Source organism: Rhopilema esculentum, chromosome 21, assembly GCF_057945365.1.
Source record: "Rhopilema esculentum isolate cy_ngs chromosome 21, ASM5794536v1, whole genome shotgun sequence".
NCBI lineage: Eukaryota > Metazoa > Cnidaria > Scyphozoa > Rhizostomeae > Rhizostomatidae > Rhopilema > Rhopilema esculentum.
Window position 1 is genome coordinate 12,694,056 of NC_142835.1, and position 20,357 is coordinate 12,714,412.

Here is a 20,357-nt window from a genome sequence, read left to right on the forward strand (position 1 = left end):
GATCAAACTCATCTTCCAATGCCATCCTAATTGCTACTTTTCTTATTCTATCCTAAGTGGTCTTTTTGAGCCATATTCGCCCATATGCTTACAAGGTTCTTATAACGGTTTCAATCAAATTTATGTACCACTTTATTTCTGTTCGGTATCACTTTTGAACAAGCACTTTTCTTGTAAAGCGAATCGTTTCGAGAAGTCTAATCAATAAAACTTCAATTTAGCTTTTTTACCAGTTTCACCGGGCTTCCTTAAATTGTTTGCTTCTTTCAGCGGCCTCTGAGCCTCTATGCCGCCCGCATTACGTTTCATTTCACCAGAATCGATGCTCCTGCCCCCTGAAGGTAGAAAAACGGTTAAGTAAAGATTTATAAAGCATATTCTAGCAAAGTACATTTACAAATCAAAACAGCACAGCGAAAGAGCTCAGCGATCTATGAAATGGTTTCATAATCAAGGTCTCACAGTACACACAGAGCTTCGATTTGTTAATTGTGTTTAACACAACGCTTTTTAAAATGCGAAGGCACGTATGACAGATCCTCATATGGCGGTTACATGCGTTTGAAAAGAGAAAACTTGTGGGGAGGAAAAGGTAGCTAAACATTCATCTAGATTATCTTTATACGAAATTCGGTCGTAGAAATTCAGTTCAATAGAAAAATTAAACTTCTAGCAACTATGTTCGAAACAATTTAAAAGAAACAACAACAACAATATCAACAAAACTGTATTTATGGTACAAAAGTTCGTTGCAAATACAGAAATCATTACCTAAGAGCGGCTTAAATTCGGATTTATTGGCTGATTCGACCTCCATTGTTCCATTAATTGATTTGAAGCCGGGCTTATTCGATTGTACACTGAATCCTGGGACATGAACGGGCTCGTGCTCACCCCAGAGAAAGGCTGAATCGCGATAGCTGGCTCTGCAAGGGAGAAACAATTGATAAAAAACGCAAAGCAAGGGGGAAAAATTGATCGTGATAAACGCAATCAGGTATTATTAGGATAGTAATTTGCGAAGGGAGAGGGTGGGTAATGATCGATCAGGGAGGTGGTTGACCATCGTGTGTAGAGTAGAGTTATTGGAAGCATGAAGCATGTTATTGCTTTAAGCAACCAGGTAATAAATGAAAATAAATTGGTAATGGTCATGATATCGCAGAGATAATTACCTCGTGCGGCTGATACTGTTTACTGGGGTTCTATTCGATTGTAACAGACCTGGTAAGAAAAAGAGACAAGATTATAGACTCAATAGACCTGGCCACAAAAGTGAATTGAATGCAAGCATAAAAAATAAACTGGATTGAAATTCGCCATGGGTCTGGGTTGCTATCGAAAAGACAAGATCTAATCCCAAAATTTTTTAAAAGGATTTTAAGTTTTACATTACACCCAATATACAATGCGGCATCGATACGCTATTATGATAACAAGAAGTTAGGAAGGTATGATAGAATGTAATTTGTAGTGATTTGTTACAATATACTTACAATATAAATTGGAAAAGAATTTTAAAATGAATAGGCTCAATCAAAGAATTCGTTACCATTTGTTTCCACAGGCAGAAAAACAGGAGACTCGTGTTTTCTACGCTTTCTTCGACAAACAATCACTATAAGGATGACACACAAAATCAGGAAAACGAAACCTCCAGCAGCACAAATAAACCATGGCTCTTGCAAAACCGATACTATTCCAGAGGTCTTTTTGTTAGCTTTTCTGGAGCCACTGCCCCCTTCCGCAGGTTCCAAACCGCCTCCACTTTTTCCATTCATTTTACTCTTTTCTCCACCTGTGTCACTCTTTGATTCTACTGTAATTAAAAAATCAGTAAAAAAATTTTTTTTGTAATGGTATTCCCTAGAAAGTACTATTGCTTCGCTGACCAACTAAGCATTAACATTGGATCAAATGACGAAAGTGCCATTCAGGAAGAATGTATTCTATACACTAAAAATTTATAAAAAATGGCCTCAATTTTGGCTACATAGGCTTCATTTTACAAGGACAAAACAAGTTGTTTACAAAATTGTAATCAAAATGTCATTGTGCACAAACCTTCTTTGGGTGTGATTTGGAGTTTTTGACTTTTTAGACCAGGTTGATTGTTTACAACTAATGCCAAGGTGACGTAGTAAGCTTTCTCTGGATCTAAACCCCTAATCAGATAGAATGTCGTGTTCTTTGGAACTGTTTTCGTTTCAACGGAAGTTCCATCTAGTGGAATCCACACAATCTAAGGAGATAAAAGATACTGCATTTCATTCACAGCCTCTTAATTGGTAGCATCAATCGGACAACTGTTAATAGCAGTCTGCTACTTTATCAAATAGGCTACGAAAAGGAACGATGTGCTACAAACAAATCACAGCTTTCAACGGAATGCTCTGTCAGCCCATTTCGTTGCATGCCCAACCATTCGGTACAGACCCAACCTTTTGCAAAGTATTACTAAATACACTTTCCAGTCGTACTTGACCCATTTGTAGCCACGAATCAAGCCTTGAAATAAGCCGGCGAGTTCTAACACCTGACCTTAGGGGGAACTCTAATGCATTGTCTCTTGTCGTAAATTTTTGAGAATGATAATGATAAAAGGAATCATGCAACGAGTACCCCCAAACAACATAAACTGAAAACATCAATTTAAATTTCCTTAACTGGCACGTAGTGGAATATTCACAAAATCAGCCTATAGACATATACAACATCAAAGACAACGTTTAGCCAAACCTCGTAGCCAGTAAGTTTCCTCACGCTGCTCTGTTGCCAAGTTACAAGCACCTTACCAGAGCCGTGCACCTTTACTTTAACGTTGTCCGGGGGAGGGATAGACACTATAGGAAGAAATAACGAATGGTTACACTAATACGTAAAAGGTTTTCAATTAGAACAACTGTAAAAACGTAGAAAAAGCCTATCATAACAGCTCTATTAAGCCTTAAAGGGAGGGGGGCTTATTTGTTCAGTCCTAGAAGGACCCTCATAAGTAAAAATTATTTAAAAAAGTCATCTTTTGTTAGCAAAATGTTATACAAATGTTTGCTAGAAGCTCAGAAAGTTTCTTAAAATCAATCAATAATAAGGTCCTCATCTTCATCAGAATCACCAGGATCAATTGATAACCCTGGGACATCTTCTAAACAAATTTTGACGGACTTCTAAGGCGCAAAAGCCTTTACATGGGCTGTATTCAATGCACACGATCTTATCATCATCATACCCATCAATAGACTCACTAAACCTGTTTGTTTTCTTTGTTTGACATCAAAGGCTAAAGAGGGGGGCCTGGTTTGTGACAATACTATAAACATGTAGGTCGTATCAAAAGTGTACGTGTTCCACGATAGCACAAGGAAAATTTTTTCCATATAAAAAACTTGTAAAATTGACAGAAATAGCACTGCACGAAACCTCTTTTAATCATATTTGCTAAACCCTGACAAGGTTGAAAATCAACTTGCAAGATTCTAAAGAGTGGTCTGAAAATTATAACCCATGAACACCCTTTCTATCACTATTTAAATGAAGAGAAAAGAGGAATGGAAAGGAGAGGCTAGTCATGCGATCAATACCTTTCTGCTCTATCATGGTAGGAAATGATTTCAAGTCGCTGAAAGTACTTCCATATCGTTTGTTGAAGGCGCGAATTTTGACTTGATACGAAGTACCTAAGTCGAGGTCCTTCAAAGTATACGAATTGCTTTTGCCGTCAGGAATAACCTCGTGGTTAAATTCGTCTTCAGAAGCCTTTTTCCAGTGCACCTCGTATCCATTTACACGAGATGGCGGCTTAACAGACTAAAATAAAAGACAGGAAAATTAATATTTAAACTTCACATGACAGTCTCCCATCTGCAGTCTCAAGAAGCTAGTACACCAGGTAAGCAAGTGTGCAACTTTAGATTCATATTTGAGATAGAGTTGAGACATGAAATGTTATATACCTTCCACGAAATATTGAATTCACCGGCTTTATTGCCTCGAGTTACTTCAACATAAAGATTTATATCCAACAGCTTGTCGACTGGTTTCGATGTTATTGTCATAGCTGAAACAGAAATAAAATGACATTAAAACATGCAGTAGTACAGAGAGCCAATGTCAAAAACAGTAACAATGTTTTGAAAACATTCAAGGACATTAAGCACAGTTCTCAAGATTCTCCTTGACCGCATATTTGTTGGGGATGTGACCTTAAACAGCTATTGTCTTTCCTTTTGTTTTTCGCTCAAAGTGTAAATCTAATCAGAGAAAAGTGTATTAATAGAGCATGCGTAGTTGCTCCCATTTTGCCGCGAAATACTGGCTCTTTATCTCACTCTCGCAGCTTCACTCGCTTGGATTTTTTATCCTGTTGGGTACGAGGGGCCATTCACTCTTGCAAATAATGTGTAACATTTCCACGAAAACAAGCAGATTACCAGGGATTTAAAAAAAACAATGGGATTTTAAACCGAAGGTGTATCTGACTTACACGGAATGATTTTGTCCTCATGGTAATTTACGATTCGTTTGCTACGCGTAGCTGTGATACAGGCCTTAACCTATATGCAGACTGACAGCATCCTGGCATAGAGGAAAATCGTAAAAGTATGCGGTCAATTGAAATTTTGTTTCCATTGCTCGTTTGTTGAATATTGATACCCAGCTCGCTTAAAATCGCTACTCGATTTCTTTTGCGTTGAGACAAAAGTTTCACAAACTTTCCCTCCAAACTGCTGCCAATCCCGAACCTTACTGCGCATGTTCCATCAATACACTCTTCAAAAAACTTTGGTAGTTCGCATTTACCAACAATTATCACATTAACATTAAATGTTGACAAAATGTTTTAAATCAGTCAATGTTGTACACAAAGGGTCAATCAAAGCGTAAAACAAATCAAGCTGCCTGAAAAGTTTTCATAATTGATCAAATGAGGGAACTACCTGGTTTTAACGACGGCATGACGGCAAGTTTCGTCTGTATGACACCGGTCGATTTACTTGGTTTCCCCCTGCCAATGCTGTTCACAGCGGTGATCCGAAATTCATAACGTGTACCCGGTTGTAATTTCTTAACAGTATATTCCAACTGCTGAATCTTCGAGGCAAGGGCTTTCCAAACGTGCCCTTCCATATCATAAATTGATACGACGTAAGAGGTGACAGGAGCACCAGGGGGGTTACGGGATGCCTTCCATCTCAACACAAGTGACGTGCTAGTAACATTGAGAAAGTCGACGTAATCGGGGGGTTCCGGTAGTCTAGGAACAGCTAAAAAGCAGAAAAGAAGAATTAAAAGTTTTGGCTACCGAACCTCTTTAAACAAAGTTATAACAATGAAGAGTGTTATGGAAAATTTTCTTACAAAAAAACACGTTAGTTTGATAATAAAATAAGGAATAACTTACGAACAACATTTAAATAGGCAACTTTTGACACTGTTCTGTCAGCATTTGTGGCAATACATCTGAAAGAAAGTAAACAATCAGTCAAGAAAGAGCATGACTAAACGACATTTTCATTGTGCTTCAAACAGATTTCAAGATTATCTATTACGGAGTAGCACTTGAATATCATAAAAATCATTAAGAATCATTTCGATGCGACAGCAGATGCTGATAGGATTGCTCCAAGGCATCATGTCAACATACTGCTATGATTAATAAATCAAGCCATTAATTTTATAGCCACGTGTCTTCAGGGGTTGTTTAATCTTGAACGATTGCAAAAAAATTTCAAATCATAACTGTCTTTGCTGTTTTAAGAAGAGGAGCATTCAAAGCTGAGAAGGCTTAGTGGGAGGCACGGCAAACGCCACTCTTTACAAAGCGCCTACGCAACCAAAGTATCGACCCTGGTTTGAACGCATTGTTTAGGAAAACTCGCAAATAGGAAATTATTCACCCTTTGTTATTGTCTAGGTATTGTGTGGGCATGTAGCGCGTAGTCTCAGCACATAGAACCATTTTTTGGAAGTAGTTATACGCAAAAAATGAAGCCCCAAATGAAAGAGTTGTTGGTAGCAATGCAATATACCCATGAAAGGACAGCCGGTTTTATTCAAGGATAATAATTGCTTTTACATTTTAAAACAAATTTGTTTAAGAAAAGGCTTTTACAAACCAACAGAAAAGCTAAGGTGCTTCTTTTCGAGCACAGGCTTTTAAAAAATGAAATAAGATCTTGCCAACGAGGTATAAAAGGATCTGATTAGAAGATGTTTTAATAAAGAGGGAGTTTTACCCAGTTTTACCTCTGGATTTGCACACAGTAAGGAAGTTTAAAATATTATCACCTTATTCAATCCAAGTATTACGTATTGTCACAAGAGTAAAGCGAATTTTTAATTTGAAAAATGGCAAAGAGAGGTTTAAATACAAACCTGTATGACCCTGCATCGGATGCTCTGACGCCCTTTAAAATCAGAGTGTGCTTAGAACCGTTTGTCAAAAGCACGACTCCCTCAGTATCTTCGGTGATCCTGGCGTTGCTCGAGGCTGACTTCCAATTAACAGTTGGTTTTGGGCTTCCTTTAGCAGTGCAGGTGACATTGACATCTCTTCCTTCCAAAACGGTTTGATTCGTTGGGAATATGGAGACTTCGGGAAGTGGTCTGATACTATCTGCAAATGTAGAGGAATTCTAACCTATTAAAGTCCAAAGTCTCTCGAAAATTCAACGGTGGCTAGCAATTTGCCTACTCTGTTTTATTATATACATTGCAACAGCTTAGCAAGGTGGAACAAAGAGGGTCGTCGCCGAGCCTCCCCACACACTGGTCAAAACTTGATGTCAGACTAAGGTTAGAATGAGGAACAAGTAAACTCTTTTCGACTGCGCGTCCCATCAGTGGCACCATCACCAAAAATTCAAAGTTGCCCGTTACCGTAAAGACAATTGCACATCTGTTTTAAAGGGGTTGTTTTCCAGCATTGCGAAGAGAGAAAGAGAGAAAGAGAGAAAGAGAGAAGAAAGAGAGAAAAAGAGAAAGAGAGAAAGAGAGAAAGAGAGAAAGAGAGAAAGAGAGAAAGAGAGAAAGAGAGAAAGAGAGAAAGAGAGAAAGAGAGAAAGAGAGAAAAGAGAGAAAAGAGAGAAAGAGAGAAAGAGAGAAAGAGAGAAAGAGAGAAAGAGAGAAAGAGAGAAAGAGAGAAAGAGAGAAAGAGAGAAAGAGAGAAAGAGAGAGAGAGAAAGAGAGAAAGGGAGAGAGAGAGAGAGGACAATGTCCCTTGAAAATCCCGCACATGCTGGCAACGGCAAACAAGACAGTACACAACTGGGCTGCAATGGTGCTCATGATAGAGCATAAGCGGCCAAACAACCAACTTACCAACTACAGTGAGCCGTGCAGTGGCCGACGCAGTTTTCAACTCGCTGATTACAGTGCAGACATAGGAAGCTTCGTCCTTTTTCTGAACATTCTTGATGGACAATGAATCGTCATAACCCACAGTGATTCTTCTACTAGGTAGCTGATCTCGAATTAACAACACGCTGTGTGCACCAACCGTTTTCTGCCAGATTATCTTAAAACCTGGCTCTGCTTCAACTTTGCAGTCAAATCGCGCATTTTGACCAACACCAACCTTTAAGTTTCCAGGCCTGGTTAAAAACTTTGGCAACACTGCAAAACAAGTGGAAAGTAAAAGTAAGCAGCATCGAGACGTGAATACAAAAGTTCAGTTTCTAGTTATTTGGTTATTTGATGTTTTCCGTAATCTAACACATGATATTATGATCAAGCAGTTATAAGATTATTATTATTAAGTAGCAGAGGAAAAAATAATTCCAAGAGTCAAGGATTATGTAAACGAAAAGAAGTCACAGCTCGTTACCATTCTACGTGCTAAAAAATATTTCTAGGGATTTTCTATTGCGTTTAGCTTCATTCAGTAAAAAACCTTGTAGTGGGCGCGCATATCATACACAAGGATAAAGTTTATGCGTCCTGATGCGTTATGCGTCTGTTACCTTGGTTTGAAGAATAAATGACTGCTGACAACTTCGAAATAGAATAAATGGCATAAACGGGCCTTACTTTTAACTCTGAGACTGATATTTTCCTCCGAAAAACCTTCGGTATTGGACGCTCTACAGGTATAAACACCGGCATCAGATTTCTGAGCACTGAGTATTTGAATTTTGCCCGGCGTTTTGAACAGTAATCTTTTTGAGAATGGAAGCCCCTCACTACCCTTGTACCAACTAACGGCAGGAGAGGGTACACCACTGACTTCACAGGACAACTCTGCAGTCTCCAGCTCATTAACAGTCACTAATTTTTGATTAACTCTAACTGCAGGGGGAACTGCAAAGGAAAGAGAAAATTGAAATAACTGACAAAGAACACTTTGATAACTGAAATTAGTTAAATATAATTGGACCATCGATTTGAGAATTATCCTAGATTTTACAAACATCGAAAGTGTTGAATTTAACAAAATAAGACATTTCAAAGACATTTCAAAGAAATAGATATCTATCTTTTGCGAATCAGAATATGAAAAGTAAAGTCTGAGCTTAAAAGTTCCTCTAGACAGCAGCAAAAAGAAAATAATCAGATAGTTATCATTATTGAGAAGAAAATTTACGGTAAACGAAGAAAAATAAAACCAAATTTGAAAATATCTTAAGTACCTAGAACACGTAGAAAAGCCGGTTCGCTAACACGTTCACCGGCTTCGTTTTTCGCAACACATGTATAGTTTCCTGTATCCTCTTGCAACGCCTTGCTGATTCGCAGAAAGTATACTTGTCCGAACCGGTCTTCAGTCCGAATTCGACTGTTACTTTGAAGATTAGTTGAATCTTTTCTCCAGGATACAGTCGGAGTAGGGCTTCCGCCCGGTGGGTCACATGTCAGGCTTATTTCACTGAGCAAGCTTACGTTTTTGCTTTGTGGTGTCACTTTGAATCTTCGACTCATATCTAGGCGAAAGAGGATATTAAACTTTAAACGTCAGTTCATTGAGTGTTTCAAGTTTAAACAGCAAAATTTAATTAAAGGACTCCAAACAACGATGCTGACATTAGCAAAATTGGAGGCAGGAAGTGCCTATATGATCTGACTGATCTTGATCACAAAAATGAGAGTTTCCAGTGATAGGCTTTTGACCCTACAAAGAGAACACAAATGTGACTGTTATCAAACTACTTTTACATACACATAACAGTGATATGGGCTTTGACACTTTTGTCTTCACCATAAACATTCTTTGCAACGCAGTAGTAAAAACCCTCGTCAGTTCGTTTACGAATTCTTTTAAATAAAAGGCTGTTGTCGCTTTGCTTGGAGACTCTGTTCACCAGTGCAACTGGTACATTATCCTTGTACCAAGTCACGGCAGGTGTTGGTTCACCAATGACATCGCAAGGCAACTTGGCTGCCGTTCCACGACGGTATTGTGAATCCGTTGGTCCCCTTTTGACGCTTGGACGGTAGCCTGAAAAGAAGATGCCGGTCAATTTCAGGATGATAGGAAGATAAAAATATGGTAACATGTAGATACAAATACAACATTATCTTTCCCATCAGTTCAAAGCATGTTTCAAGTGTCTGAAAGATCATGAAATCTTTGCTCTATTGGTTTGACCTGAGGAGATAGAATCCTCGATGAGCAAGTGGTCATAATCATTTTTACAAATCACTAACGACCTTACTGCTTTCTTTAAACTGCACAGACACCCTGTTTTGTTGGAATGATCAAAATCGAATATGTCTCCAAATACATAAAAGACGATTGAGGGAAGTGTACGACGTTGATTTAAATTTACCTTGACAATTGACCATCTGGGCAAGGAGACACCAAGTGGCAACCAATGCCAAAAAGTTTGTTGTTTTGGAAGTCATCCTTTAAATAAAATTGCAACGACAGTCACGCCATCTAAAAAAGGATAAAATGCTGATAGTACTATGTTCGTGAGAAGAGATCAAATTGGCCAAAAGACTAAATCAAAACAGGAGTATAAAATCAGGCAAATAGGATGTAGAGCTATGTCAAAATCAACAGGAATCTGAATTCAACATCACACAATATGTCAAAAAAAATGAAAAGAATTCTAGCATAGGCCGGGTTGGCAGATATGTGGATAGGCAGGGCCGTTGTACGGTTCGTGGCACAAGCAGGGAACTATCATAGAAATGACGTGATATAATTACGGCAGACAAACAAGCGAACACGTTGCATTGGTCTTCCTACCAGTCCACTCATCATCTTCCGAAAAATGTGATGCATCTGTATTGTGATTTACATGGGAAGACGTGACGGCAAACCATAAACCTTGCGGTAACGCATTGGTATTTAAACAAAATTGAAAAGCCTGGTCCACTGGCAATCAAGGCGGACCAAAATGCAGTTTGAGGACGGCTACTTTGTCAACATACCAAAACATTATCCTTGCCAATTTAGAGCTTACATGAAACCAAGGTGATAAGGAAAATTCAAGGCACTGAGTCAGCTTGGAATATCCATTTATAAAAACACTATGCAATAATGTCAAATCCGATCACAGTCATGAAGACAACACGTCTAGCTTCCGACAAGATCGAAGCATGCATCAAATGAAGTCCAGAAAATCGTTCGAAAACGCTGACCTCCCACAGGCCTCTATCACGCTGGAACGACGAGGTTGGAACGATGAGTTTGGTCAATGTTTTAATAATTTGATTTAGGGAACGGAATAATGAGAGTCTATTGATTAAATGAATGGAGTGTGTTGAATTATATGAATGAGGCAAATAGGCCAGTTAAATAAGGATCGAAATGAAGCTGCTAAATAGTACCTGCCAAGGAAATGAATGCAAACACACGATAAAGTAGGAATCAACTCTGAATTCAATCAAACAAACACTGCTTCTAATCAGCCTGCATTATAAATACTTCCTAAACCAATTTGAAACACCAATTTCAATGAACAGCTTTAAGGCGGAGTCATTTTACATCCGACTTTAAAAATCGTCTACAGAGCATAAACCAACTTTCGCTAATGTTTCCTACGTTATTTTAAACCCTGCTTCAAGCACGCATTAAATTCATCAGTGTATATGGAAAAAGCGAATACATGTCTAAGGAACTTTTACTTGATGCCCATACCAAACTTTTTTCCAAAAAAGTATGAATCACTTCTGATATCAGAAACTAATAGAAGGCTAATGCATATATTAATTAATAAGAGAGCTAGTACAACAAATACGTCAACACAAAGAATTATACTGGATTTAGACAGAATTATACAGTAAACAAACATAAAGACAGAAACACTGAAAACTCACAGGGCATGATAAAAGATATATGGTGATTTTGTTGTTATGAATATAACGGGCACTAATATGATTCAATACGCAGAACTTCTTTAGAGCCATATTTCTGTTCACCCATCTTCCACCTAGCCTCGAATATCAATAAGTACCCTTAAGAAAAGTCGCAGACGCTAACACTAATCTCGCGGACTCTCTACTCAACTTAATAAATTTCATGTGTTCGCCAATATACCTACGTACGATAAAATGCCTTAAAACAAACGAGATAGAAAAATACTTTTTGGTATGTTGTAATCTGTCCAAAATGACAGACATGCAATTATTCAAATGGGATTATGTGAATAGAAGTTCCTTCCGATTTTTGGATAGTTAAAAACAATGCATATAATCACAATGATAAAAGAAATGAAACAATTTCTAATGGAAGCGGTACAAAAAAGTAAGGATACAAATACATACTGACAAAATGCGATTAAACTAGCAAAATGGATTTCACTGGCCCTTGTTAAAAGCTCCGTTTGAATAAACATTCATTTGCTGTTGTGATAACTGTATTGTTATCGTATCCGAGGAATTGATTCTTGGGAAATTAACTTCTTTGCAACTATCCAAGAAACCAAGAAACAAGGTATGAAATGGCAATTGTTTCAGTTGATCATAAAACTATTATGAAATTGCTGTATAACAGGTTCATTCATGCTAAATGTTTGCTTTGGATATTTCATCAAAAAAGGCGGATTATATACAAATTTACATTTACAGTCCACAGCTATGTTTTGGCCTTTTATAAATGAAAACTTTTATTGTTTTCCTGCAACAGATTCAGTTCAGTTCAACTCAGTTTTATATTTTAAAATCTATCTACATACAGTATCTTTTCATTCTACATTACAAATAATTACATACAATGTTAACACATTACATAAAATACTCAATAACAATAAATAGCGATCACATAAGATGTTGCTTGTAGGGGAATTTCTTTAGGAGGAGCTCTCTCAGTAGATAAACTAATCGAGGAGGGAGCACCCCCTTTCGAGGAGATTGCTCATCTGCTTACAAAATAAAACATAATAAATTCTAGAAACCTTCTTGTACAAGAGAAAAAGTTCACCTATACTGGGATTACCTTTGACTTAATTTACACCAGGGCATGAAAAAAATGTTTCCTTCCTTCGACTGAACAAAAATCATCCATAAACTGATAAACATGAGGGAAACAAATCTGCTTGTTGTAAAAGAGTATATTTCAACAAATTTCCTGCAGAGCTTTATTCATGAAAAATTTTCTTCGACTGTCTCGCCACATGGTTGCGTGGGTTTTCATGCCCTGATTTACTCTTAAAGCATTGGTGGAAATTTTGTGAGTTTTTTGGGTACAACTGCCAGCAAATTTGACATGACATATAAAAGATAAAAGGCCACTCAAGCAAAAAATTCCAAAACTTTCAAAATTCACAGCACTTTTCCCCACAACTCAAGAATCTCCATTACTGCCATTGACCAAAAGCCTAGTATTTTTAAAAAAAGTTGAAAGTTTCATACCAAAAGTAATAGAATTCTACTTTGCAATCTTCTGAGAAAACGCTGTCTTCATTTTCATCTATCCTTCCTTGGATGATAGCAAAATAATTAATATGCAAGGTCTCAAATGCACAGAGGGCCCAGACATGATAATTTGACCAAAAATGCACTTTTCCCAAATACTCAATTATTTACATGTCCAGAAAATAGACAGAAAACTTGGTCGAATTCATTTTATAGAATATCAGTACCTATTTTACAGCCAGAGATATCCAAAATTCAACAACAGGCTTATGAGAAAAAGCTCAAGATGCCTTCAAAAATCATACTTTCTTAATAGATATTATTAATCCATGACTACAAAACATGATCCATTCTTAGATGTTCAATTATAGTATCTTGAGCACTGTAGAGTGTGTTTCTTCAAAGAAGACCTCACTTATTCAGAAACTGACAACCTTTGAAACTTCTTTTAAGAAAATTTGAAGGTTATAAGCCACAAACAAGCAAAAACGATAACAATTTTTAACCCAAATTTGACCTTCAATAAAAATTCATAGCATAAACCAAACATTTGGATGCTATAAAACTATATATTTTCTGAAAGCTTTTTCTGGATGAGAAAAGTTCAAAAAAGCTTGCTTGGAAGCCCCCCCCTCCCCCAAATATTTCAGCTTGTGAATAAAGCAGTAGCATTTAGATGATCATATAACATTCCTAAGTGATAATGTCACAAAAATCTGTTTTTAGAATTTTTTAATTTTGATCAGATAACCTGAAGAAGCATCATAAACTACCTCTAAATATGAAAGATCAGTTAAAGATTATACAAATTAGGTGAGATATGGCCACATGAGCACATGCTTAGCACATGATAGCAGGAAACTTTAGGAACCATTTACTATTTTCCATCCATATAATGAAGAGGAAATCCACCTTAACATCAGTTTTTTCTTCAAATCCTTATGAAAAATTTCATTGTAAACTTGTCAGTGATCTTGTCAGTGAATTTCATTGTAATCTTAACAACTATTATCAATTATATGTTATACAACATAGGGCACTGGGCCTGAAAACAGCCTGGTTTATCTCAGTGGCCTAGGCAGCACCCCTATCTAATTAAAAATATGCTATAATGTTAAAATTTTAAAGCAAATTTAACTCTTATACCTTATACAGAATCTTATACCTGTAAGTAACTGTTGATGAATTAATGAATTTGAAACTTGAATTTGTACAATGAAGATCCTGCACCTGAATAAACAGTCCACCTCAAAATGGCAAATAAAAATCTTGTTTGGTTAAATGTGATCCCTTCACAAAGCAGGTCCCTTCAGAAATGTAGGATCTTACAGTAGTGCTAACTTGACACAGTTGACTGAACATAATTATAAACATTAATATGTATTTTGGAAAAAGTGCAATTAACCATGGCATACTCTCTTTTGATATCTTCAATCTTGTTTAAAAGACAGCTCTATCTGGTACTTTGAGCTAGCTATCATTATTTAGTGCAACATATATGAAATAATTGCAACAACTCCAGTGCATTCAACTGGAAGTGCATTCAACTGGAAGTGCATTCAACTGGAAGTGCATTCAACTCCAGTGCATTTAACTGTTTGTTTTTGTTAAAAAACACACCTTCTTGCTGGGTGTTCATATGTTTAGCGATTTAATACAACCTCATCATTGTTTGCATTTTCAAAATTAATTGAAATTCTTAAATAGCAGTGCTGCAAATTCACAAAACTGCATTTTCCTTTAGATCTGTTTTCATTTTGCTCATCTTTCAAAGATGACATTCAAGTAGAGAATATGAGATGTTCTTGAATCAATCAAGAATAATCACACAGGTAATATGTTAATTATATGTTGAAGTTTCCTTTGAATATGTTCCTGCAAACATTAAATTCATCATTTAAATTTATTCATGGAAAGCACCCACAATTGTTAGACAACAGCCATAATTGAATTTTAAGTTTCATACATAGTGGGAACTTGCTGACAATAAGTCCTTTACCACTATGGATGGAATGTGATTAATATGCTTGTTGTTTTTAAGTGGTTTGTCTTAAATAATTAAAGAAAATTTTTTTTATATCTATAGTCAATCCGGGTAAAAAATACGCACGTGTCTCTGCGGGGAAAAATTACGCACCACCTTTTCAGCCACGCCCAATCACTTATACCGTTTTGCTTGTGGTTCCCGTATAGCCTAGAGAAGGCCTGTCAATTTGACCTGCTTTTCCCTTTTGTAAGGATTCTTGATTTAGAATAAAGCGGAATTGAATGTTTACCTTGTAAATTGGCCCAATATAATGTTTTGTCGGAAATCATCGAACTTTCTTATTGTCGCGTCAGTAACTGTCAAGCCCACAAAGTCAAGTGTTCTCAGTTGTTCTAAGGGATTAACCTTTTGACCTATGATAATTACATTTGCTTGCTATCTTTTGTTTTGTCTACATGGCATGCGTATTTTTTGGACACACAATTTTTGAGCACATGGGGAAAAATTACGCACTCCTGATTTTGATTGATGTTGGTATGGGACCTATAGAGATATGTAAATATGAGTCACAGAGGCACAAATTATCATGAGATATTACATAAGCTTATATTAATGGGAGTTTACAATGTATTTTTGGCACTTAAGTCATAGCCTCGCTTTCATATGCCAAAGTTTTTAATAGCAGACATCCTCATGCTTTTCAACTTTAAAATCACTTAGAAGCTGTTCAAAACTATTGCTTAACATCGTTACATGGAAAATCAAGTATTATATGAATGTTCTTCATAAACAAGCCTCTAGGATTCATTCTTTTATGTGTGCGTATTTTTTCCCCACCTATCCGCATTTTTTACCCCATTTGATGGGGGAAAAATTTCGCATTAGTTTTCTTTAATTATAAGAAGGTTAATTGGATTAGCAAGACAACAAAGGTTTGGTTAACAAGGTATTACTATTCAAGTTCGAAAAATAAAAGAATATTGACAAGATATCTTTTGAATATTTTTCTGGAGCAAACTTTGTGCAAAATGCGTATTTTTTCCCCCAACTGACTATATATTAACTGTAAGGCATGTTTTCATGGGCTTTTCAAGGGCAGGGGCTTTGTAACCGTGTGCAAGCATGCAGTCTTACACCATTGTACGAACAATCAATAATGCTCCCTTGCAAAGATTTTAAGGTAGTTATGTGACACTCTGTACATAAAATAAGACATACATCTATCACATCACAGATGAGATCATTTATCTTAAAGAAAGAAAGCAGATTAGACAGGATTCGCACTTTTGAAAGAAGAATACCTGGAATGGTTATTTCACCTTTGCTTCATGTCCGACAAAGGCATTGACATGGACACAACAGGCAAACTGAGGGCATGGACAGCATAAAGATATTGTCATGTGTGTAGTACATCATATGCATAATGTGGTTCATGCCAGGCCCTGCAATTCACAATCTGACCATTCATTGTAAAGATACAATTACTAGCAATTTTCATTTTTTGACCACTCCTTTTCCTACAATGGTCTTCTGATGGGAGTTTATGGAAAACTAGGTGTGGGAACATTTGAGTTTAAAACTTAAGAGATGTTAGATTACGGCATCTAGCTATTAACTTTGGTCATATATCAATTTCTGAGAGTGAAAGCACTATTGTGTTAATGATTTGTAAGTTGCCTTTTTGAACATCCTTACGCTTTTAGTAGGCATCAAAGCAATCTATGATGTTGATAGAAGGAAGTGAAACTTAAATGTATTGGTCTGATATATATACACTTTTTTCTTTAATAACAAACTTTTTTTATAACAAATATTTTCCAGGGCAGCCTTGCCAACATGCTTTTTAAAGAGATAAGATACATGACTCTTCTATGATTCCTAATTAAGGACATGGCAAGACAGGCAACTGCTGAAAAATGAGACACTGTGCAACAATCCTGGATGATAAAAGCTGGATTATTCTGACCCTAAATATTCTTATATACAATTTACTTATAAAAAAAGTGTACCATAAGAGCATATTATTCTATCTGGGGGCAACATAACTAGACAAACAACACAAGGAATTTTTGTTTGTAACAAATAGATATTGTGACATGTAGATCATGTGTTGAACACAACATTCATCACGCCAGTTCTTTTTGGTATGTTCAATTAAGAACTAACACAGTTAAACTTGCGCATCGTCGAGACGCAAAGAGAATTGTCGACTAACAATATTATCGAAATCAATCATCTGTGGCCAGCTTAAATAAACTGAGATCCAAGCGAAAACAGTTTCCATGATTTATTTCTTCAAAGTGAAAACCTATTTAATGTTATCGAATACTTATTTGACTCTTTTCTGACACTTCAACATCATTTCCGGACATGAGACTGTTTTCCTTGGGTGTGTTGCACATGTTAACAAACAAATCCGACTAAAAATAACATTATTAGCAAAAGCTGTCTACCAGAAGTTGCCGTTAAGGCAAAGCGAAATTTACCTGAAGAAGGTGTACTTGACCACAGGTATTTTGGAGAAAACTGAACACTTTTCAATATGGTGGGTCATGGTTTAAAAAGAGGACCAGGGGCTAAGGGTAGGCCTATAGCCACTTGAGGACAAAACAACCATTTACCGATTTCTATCGCTTCCTTAAAAAGGAAATTCGAAATATGCTCTTTATAAGTCAGATGATAATAATAAGAAATAAGCTTCAACTATAAGAGCAAATCTACGTACAAGAATATATTTACTGAATCCATCCTGGCATCCTCAAAATAAACGAGGCCATTGTCCCGCAGACAAGATTTTCGTTGCGGTTCTTTAGTATAGCAAAAGTGGTCTTACTCACCGGCCTTAGTAAAGTGTCGTTAACTGAGTGCTCCTCTCAATTTTCAAACCAAGATCTCCGATAATCGAGCCTTCACGAATTAGCTAAATTTTGACAGATAATTCACCTACTTTGAATCCGTTTACATTTCTCCTCAGATTTTTCGCCTTTGCGAAAGATTAAAGGCCTGGGCACTAAATACCCAGTCTCGTTTTAATTCGCTGGAGAAGACCAATGAGAAGAAGGCGATGTTCACGCAAGCTAAATGCACAGGTTTTAAAATCTTGGGCCAAACAATGTTTGGTTAAAAAAATTGACTACCTTAAATATATCGCTGAATGCTCTGGTCTTGTGTAAAAAAGTTAACGAGCTGTGCAAATGGAAACACTTCAGGCTGTGCTGCTCGAGAATTTCGAGCAAGGATATCGGAAATAGAGCAAAGAAGAAGAGGCCATATATGAACGCTCCTCCGCTTCTCCGCTCCTATCTTCAATTTCCTGGAGACCCCCTCCCCCCTTCCACCAAAAATTGTCAAACTGTAGTACATCGTACAACTCCTTTATAGCAGTGTTTTGAATGGGAAGCAAAGGAAATTGGCAACCCCCCTCCCAAATATGAATTTCGTTCCGACAGCACTGATTGACATTCCATACATCCTTGCTTCTCATGAGAAAATAAACATCGAGCTTGGAGCAAACGACAATTACGACGTCAACTGAATAAATGCCAAAAGATCAAAGGAAAGATTTATAGGAAACAAAATTTTCATAAAAAAAAGCGAAATTGATTTCGTACCATTTCAAAAGGATATTTTATCATGCACCGTGAGAACCGTCTTCACTTTAGGCAAAATTTCATAATCATTAATTGATGAGCAAAAATATTTTATGATCATAAAGAAAATAACACAGTATTCCAATCTAGCTACAACCAATTCAAACGGCTCCCCGTTCAAATCCAACCAAGGACGTCGTGGGTAGTGACTCTAGTCTAGTGCGGCACAGCTTTCAAATTTTCCGACAGTAAAACGGGTCTGTAAAAAAAAATAATGACGTCATCGAGCACAAGTGCAGTATCTTAAATGCTGAAAGACATGAAAATTACTCTCCCTCAATCACTTGTCCCAGTAAGTCTGTCAGAGATAAGCCAACTTCAGTTTCGAACTTTGGGTCATCATAATCACAGTTAGTCATGACAGTGAAGTGGAACCCCTTCTTACAGCCACATTTAGTACGACCAGTAACACTGTCCTTTTAAGTAGTGATGTGCAAACAAACCCTGGCCCTTTGCAAAATAACTTTAGCTGTTTTTGCTTGAATCTGAAAAGGATTTGTGCATACAACTTCTCTCCTTGAGGCATACAATTCCGTGTTTATTGACACTCACAACTTAATTGGCATTAATGAAACACACCTTGACAGTACTGTCGATGATACAGCACTGAATAATAGTAGGTATTCCTTTAAGAAGAGAAACTACCCTAAAAATCTAAAAAGAGCAGGGGTCTGGCTCTATATCAAACAAATCAAGGTCAGGCCGACCTACACCTGGCCGCGCTTTCGGAAGACTGGAGGCCGAAACAATCGCGTTCGTGCAACTGGAGATAGCATCACCGCCAGAATCACAAGAACAGCTTTGCAAACCTGTGAAAAGATACAAACAAACATTGCAGCTGTAAATCGGCGAAGAAAGTTGTTGTTAGAAGGGGAAGATGTAGAATATCACTTCTACTAGAAATTAGCCAGAATGAGACGGTTTTGGGTCAGGAAAATTTACAGGCAACGAAAATTTAAAGGTGAATGCAATTTACTTGACATTTATGATCGTTTCGGTCTAAAACAGTTGATCAAAAGAAGTACAAGGGAAACTCTTACAACTGCCACTCTGATTGATCATATTGCCACAACTAATAAAGCTTTTATAGTAGAATCTGGTGTTTATGAGACAACTATAAGTGATCACTTTTTGGTCTACTGTGTTAAAAGATTTAAAGATACTGCTAAAAAACAGCGCCAAAACATTTCTACTCGGCAAATGAAAAATTTCAACGAAGAAAACTTTCTTAGTGATCTTCAACAAATTGACTGGAAAAGCATTGTTTCAAATACCGATGATATCAACCTCATCGTTGAGCAATGGACAAATATGTTCTCGTTGATTCTAGAAAAACATGCTCCTTTACGCTGCAGGAGGGTTTCAGAAAAGTTTTGCCCCTGGTTGACGAAGGATTTCAAATGTTTGTCTGCTACAAGAGATAGGTTAAAATTGGCAGCTGTACGCTCAAAGTCCAAACTTTTCATGGATGCTTATAAACAAATGAGAAATAGGGTCAATAGATTAAACAAAGATTTAAAGCGCGACTATTTTACGAATAAGATTGCCCTTTCCCAAGGTGATCTTAAAAACACTTGGAAAACCATTAACATGGTTCTCGATAAGAAATCAAAAACGACTCAAATTCAGTCACTTGATGTTGATGGTAAGCATGTTACCGATAATAATGCTGTTGCTCAGACAATGAATGATTTCTTTTGTGATATTGGCAAATCTCTTAGTGACAAAATTCCACAGAAAGCCAACCCCCTTGTTGAAGATAAGCTGGAAGTGAACCCTGAAAATTTACAGTTTAAATTACAAGCCTTTGATGTTCCTCAGATAAAAAAGGTTTTTGGCAAATTCAAAACGTCCAAGGGTTTCGGTCCTGATGGCATTACTAACCATTTCCTAAAGATCGCATTCTCTGTCATTGCAGAATC

General features: G+C 36.9%; 1 protein-coding gene across 3 annotated transcripts in view; it reads right to left on the bottom strand.

The window, feature by feature from the left end:
- LOC135684375 (uncharacterized) overlaps positions 1-17,783 on the bottom strand; it is a 20,435-nt gene extending 2,652 nt beyond the window's left edge. Inside the window, exons 1-17 of one of the 3 annotated variants that reach the window (XM_065199917.2) lie at positions 17,623-17,783; positions 9,765-9,874; positions 9,155-9,433; positions 8,628-8,918; positions 8,029-8,298; positions 7,321-7,614; positions 6,376-6,616; positions 5,402-5,460; positions 4,938-5,264; positions 3,954-4,057; positions 3,582-3,807; positions 2,740-2,843; positions 2,065-2,242; positions 1,553-1,816; positions 1,176-1,224; positions 772-926; positions 231-335 (exon numbers count right to left, since the gene is read on the bottom strand). In XM_065199917.2, the coding sequence (XP_065055989.2) occupies positions 231-335; positions 772-926; positions 1,176-1,224; positions 1,553-1,816; positions 2,065-2,242; positions 2,740-2,843; positions 3,582-3,807; positions 3,954-4,057; positions 4,938-5,264; positions 5,402-5,460; positions 6,376-6,616; positions 7,321-7,614; positions 8,029-8,298; positions 8,628-8,918; positions 9,155-9,433; positions 9,765-9,840 (3,022 nt within the window). In that variant the 5' untranslated portion in view covers positions 9,841-9,874; positions 17,623-17,783. Of the gene's footprint in view, positions 1-230; positions 336-771; positions 927-1,175; positions 1,225-1,552; positions 1,820-2,064; positions 2,243-2,739; positions 2,844-3,581; positions 3,808-3,953; positions 4,058-4,937; positions 5,265-5,401; positions 5,461-6,375; positions 6,617-7,320; positions 7,615-8,028; positions 8,299-8,627; positions 8,919-9,154; positions 9,434-9,764; positions 9,875-10,374; positions 10,527-17,622 lie in introns of those variants that run through there. The other 2 variants (XM_065199915.2, XM_065199916.2) reach the window with 2 other exon arrangements.
- Positions 17,784-20,357: the final 2,574 nt, after the last annotated feature.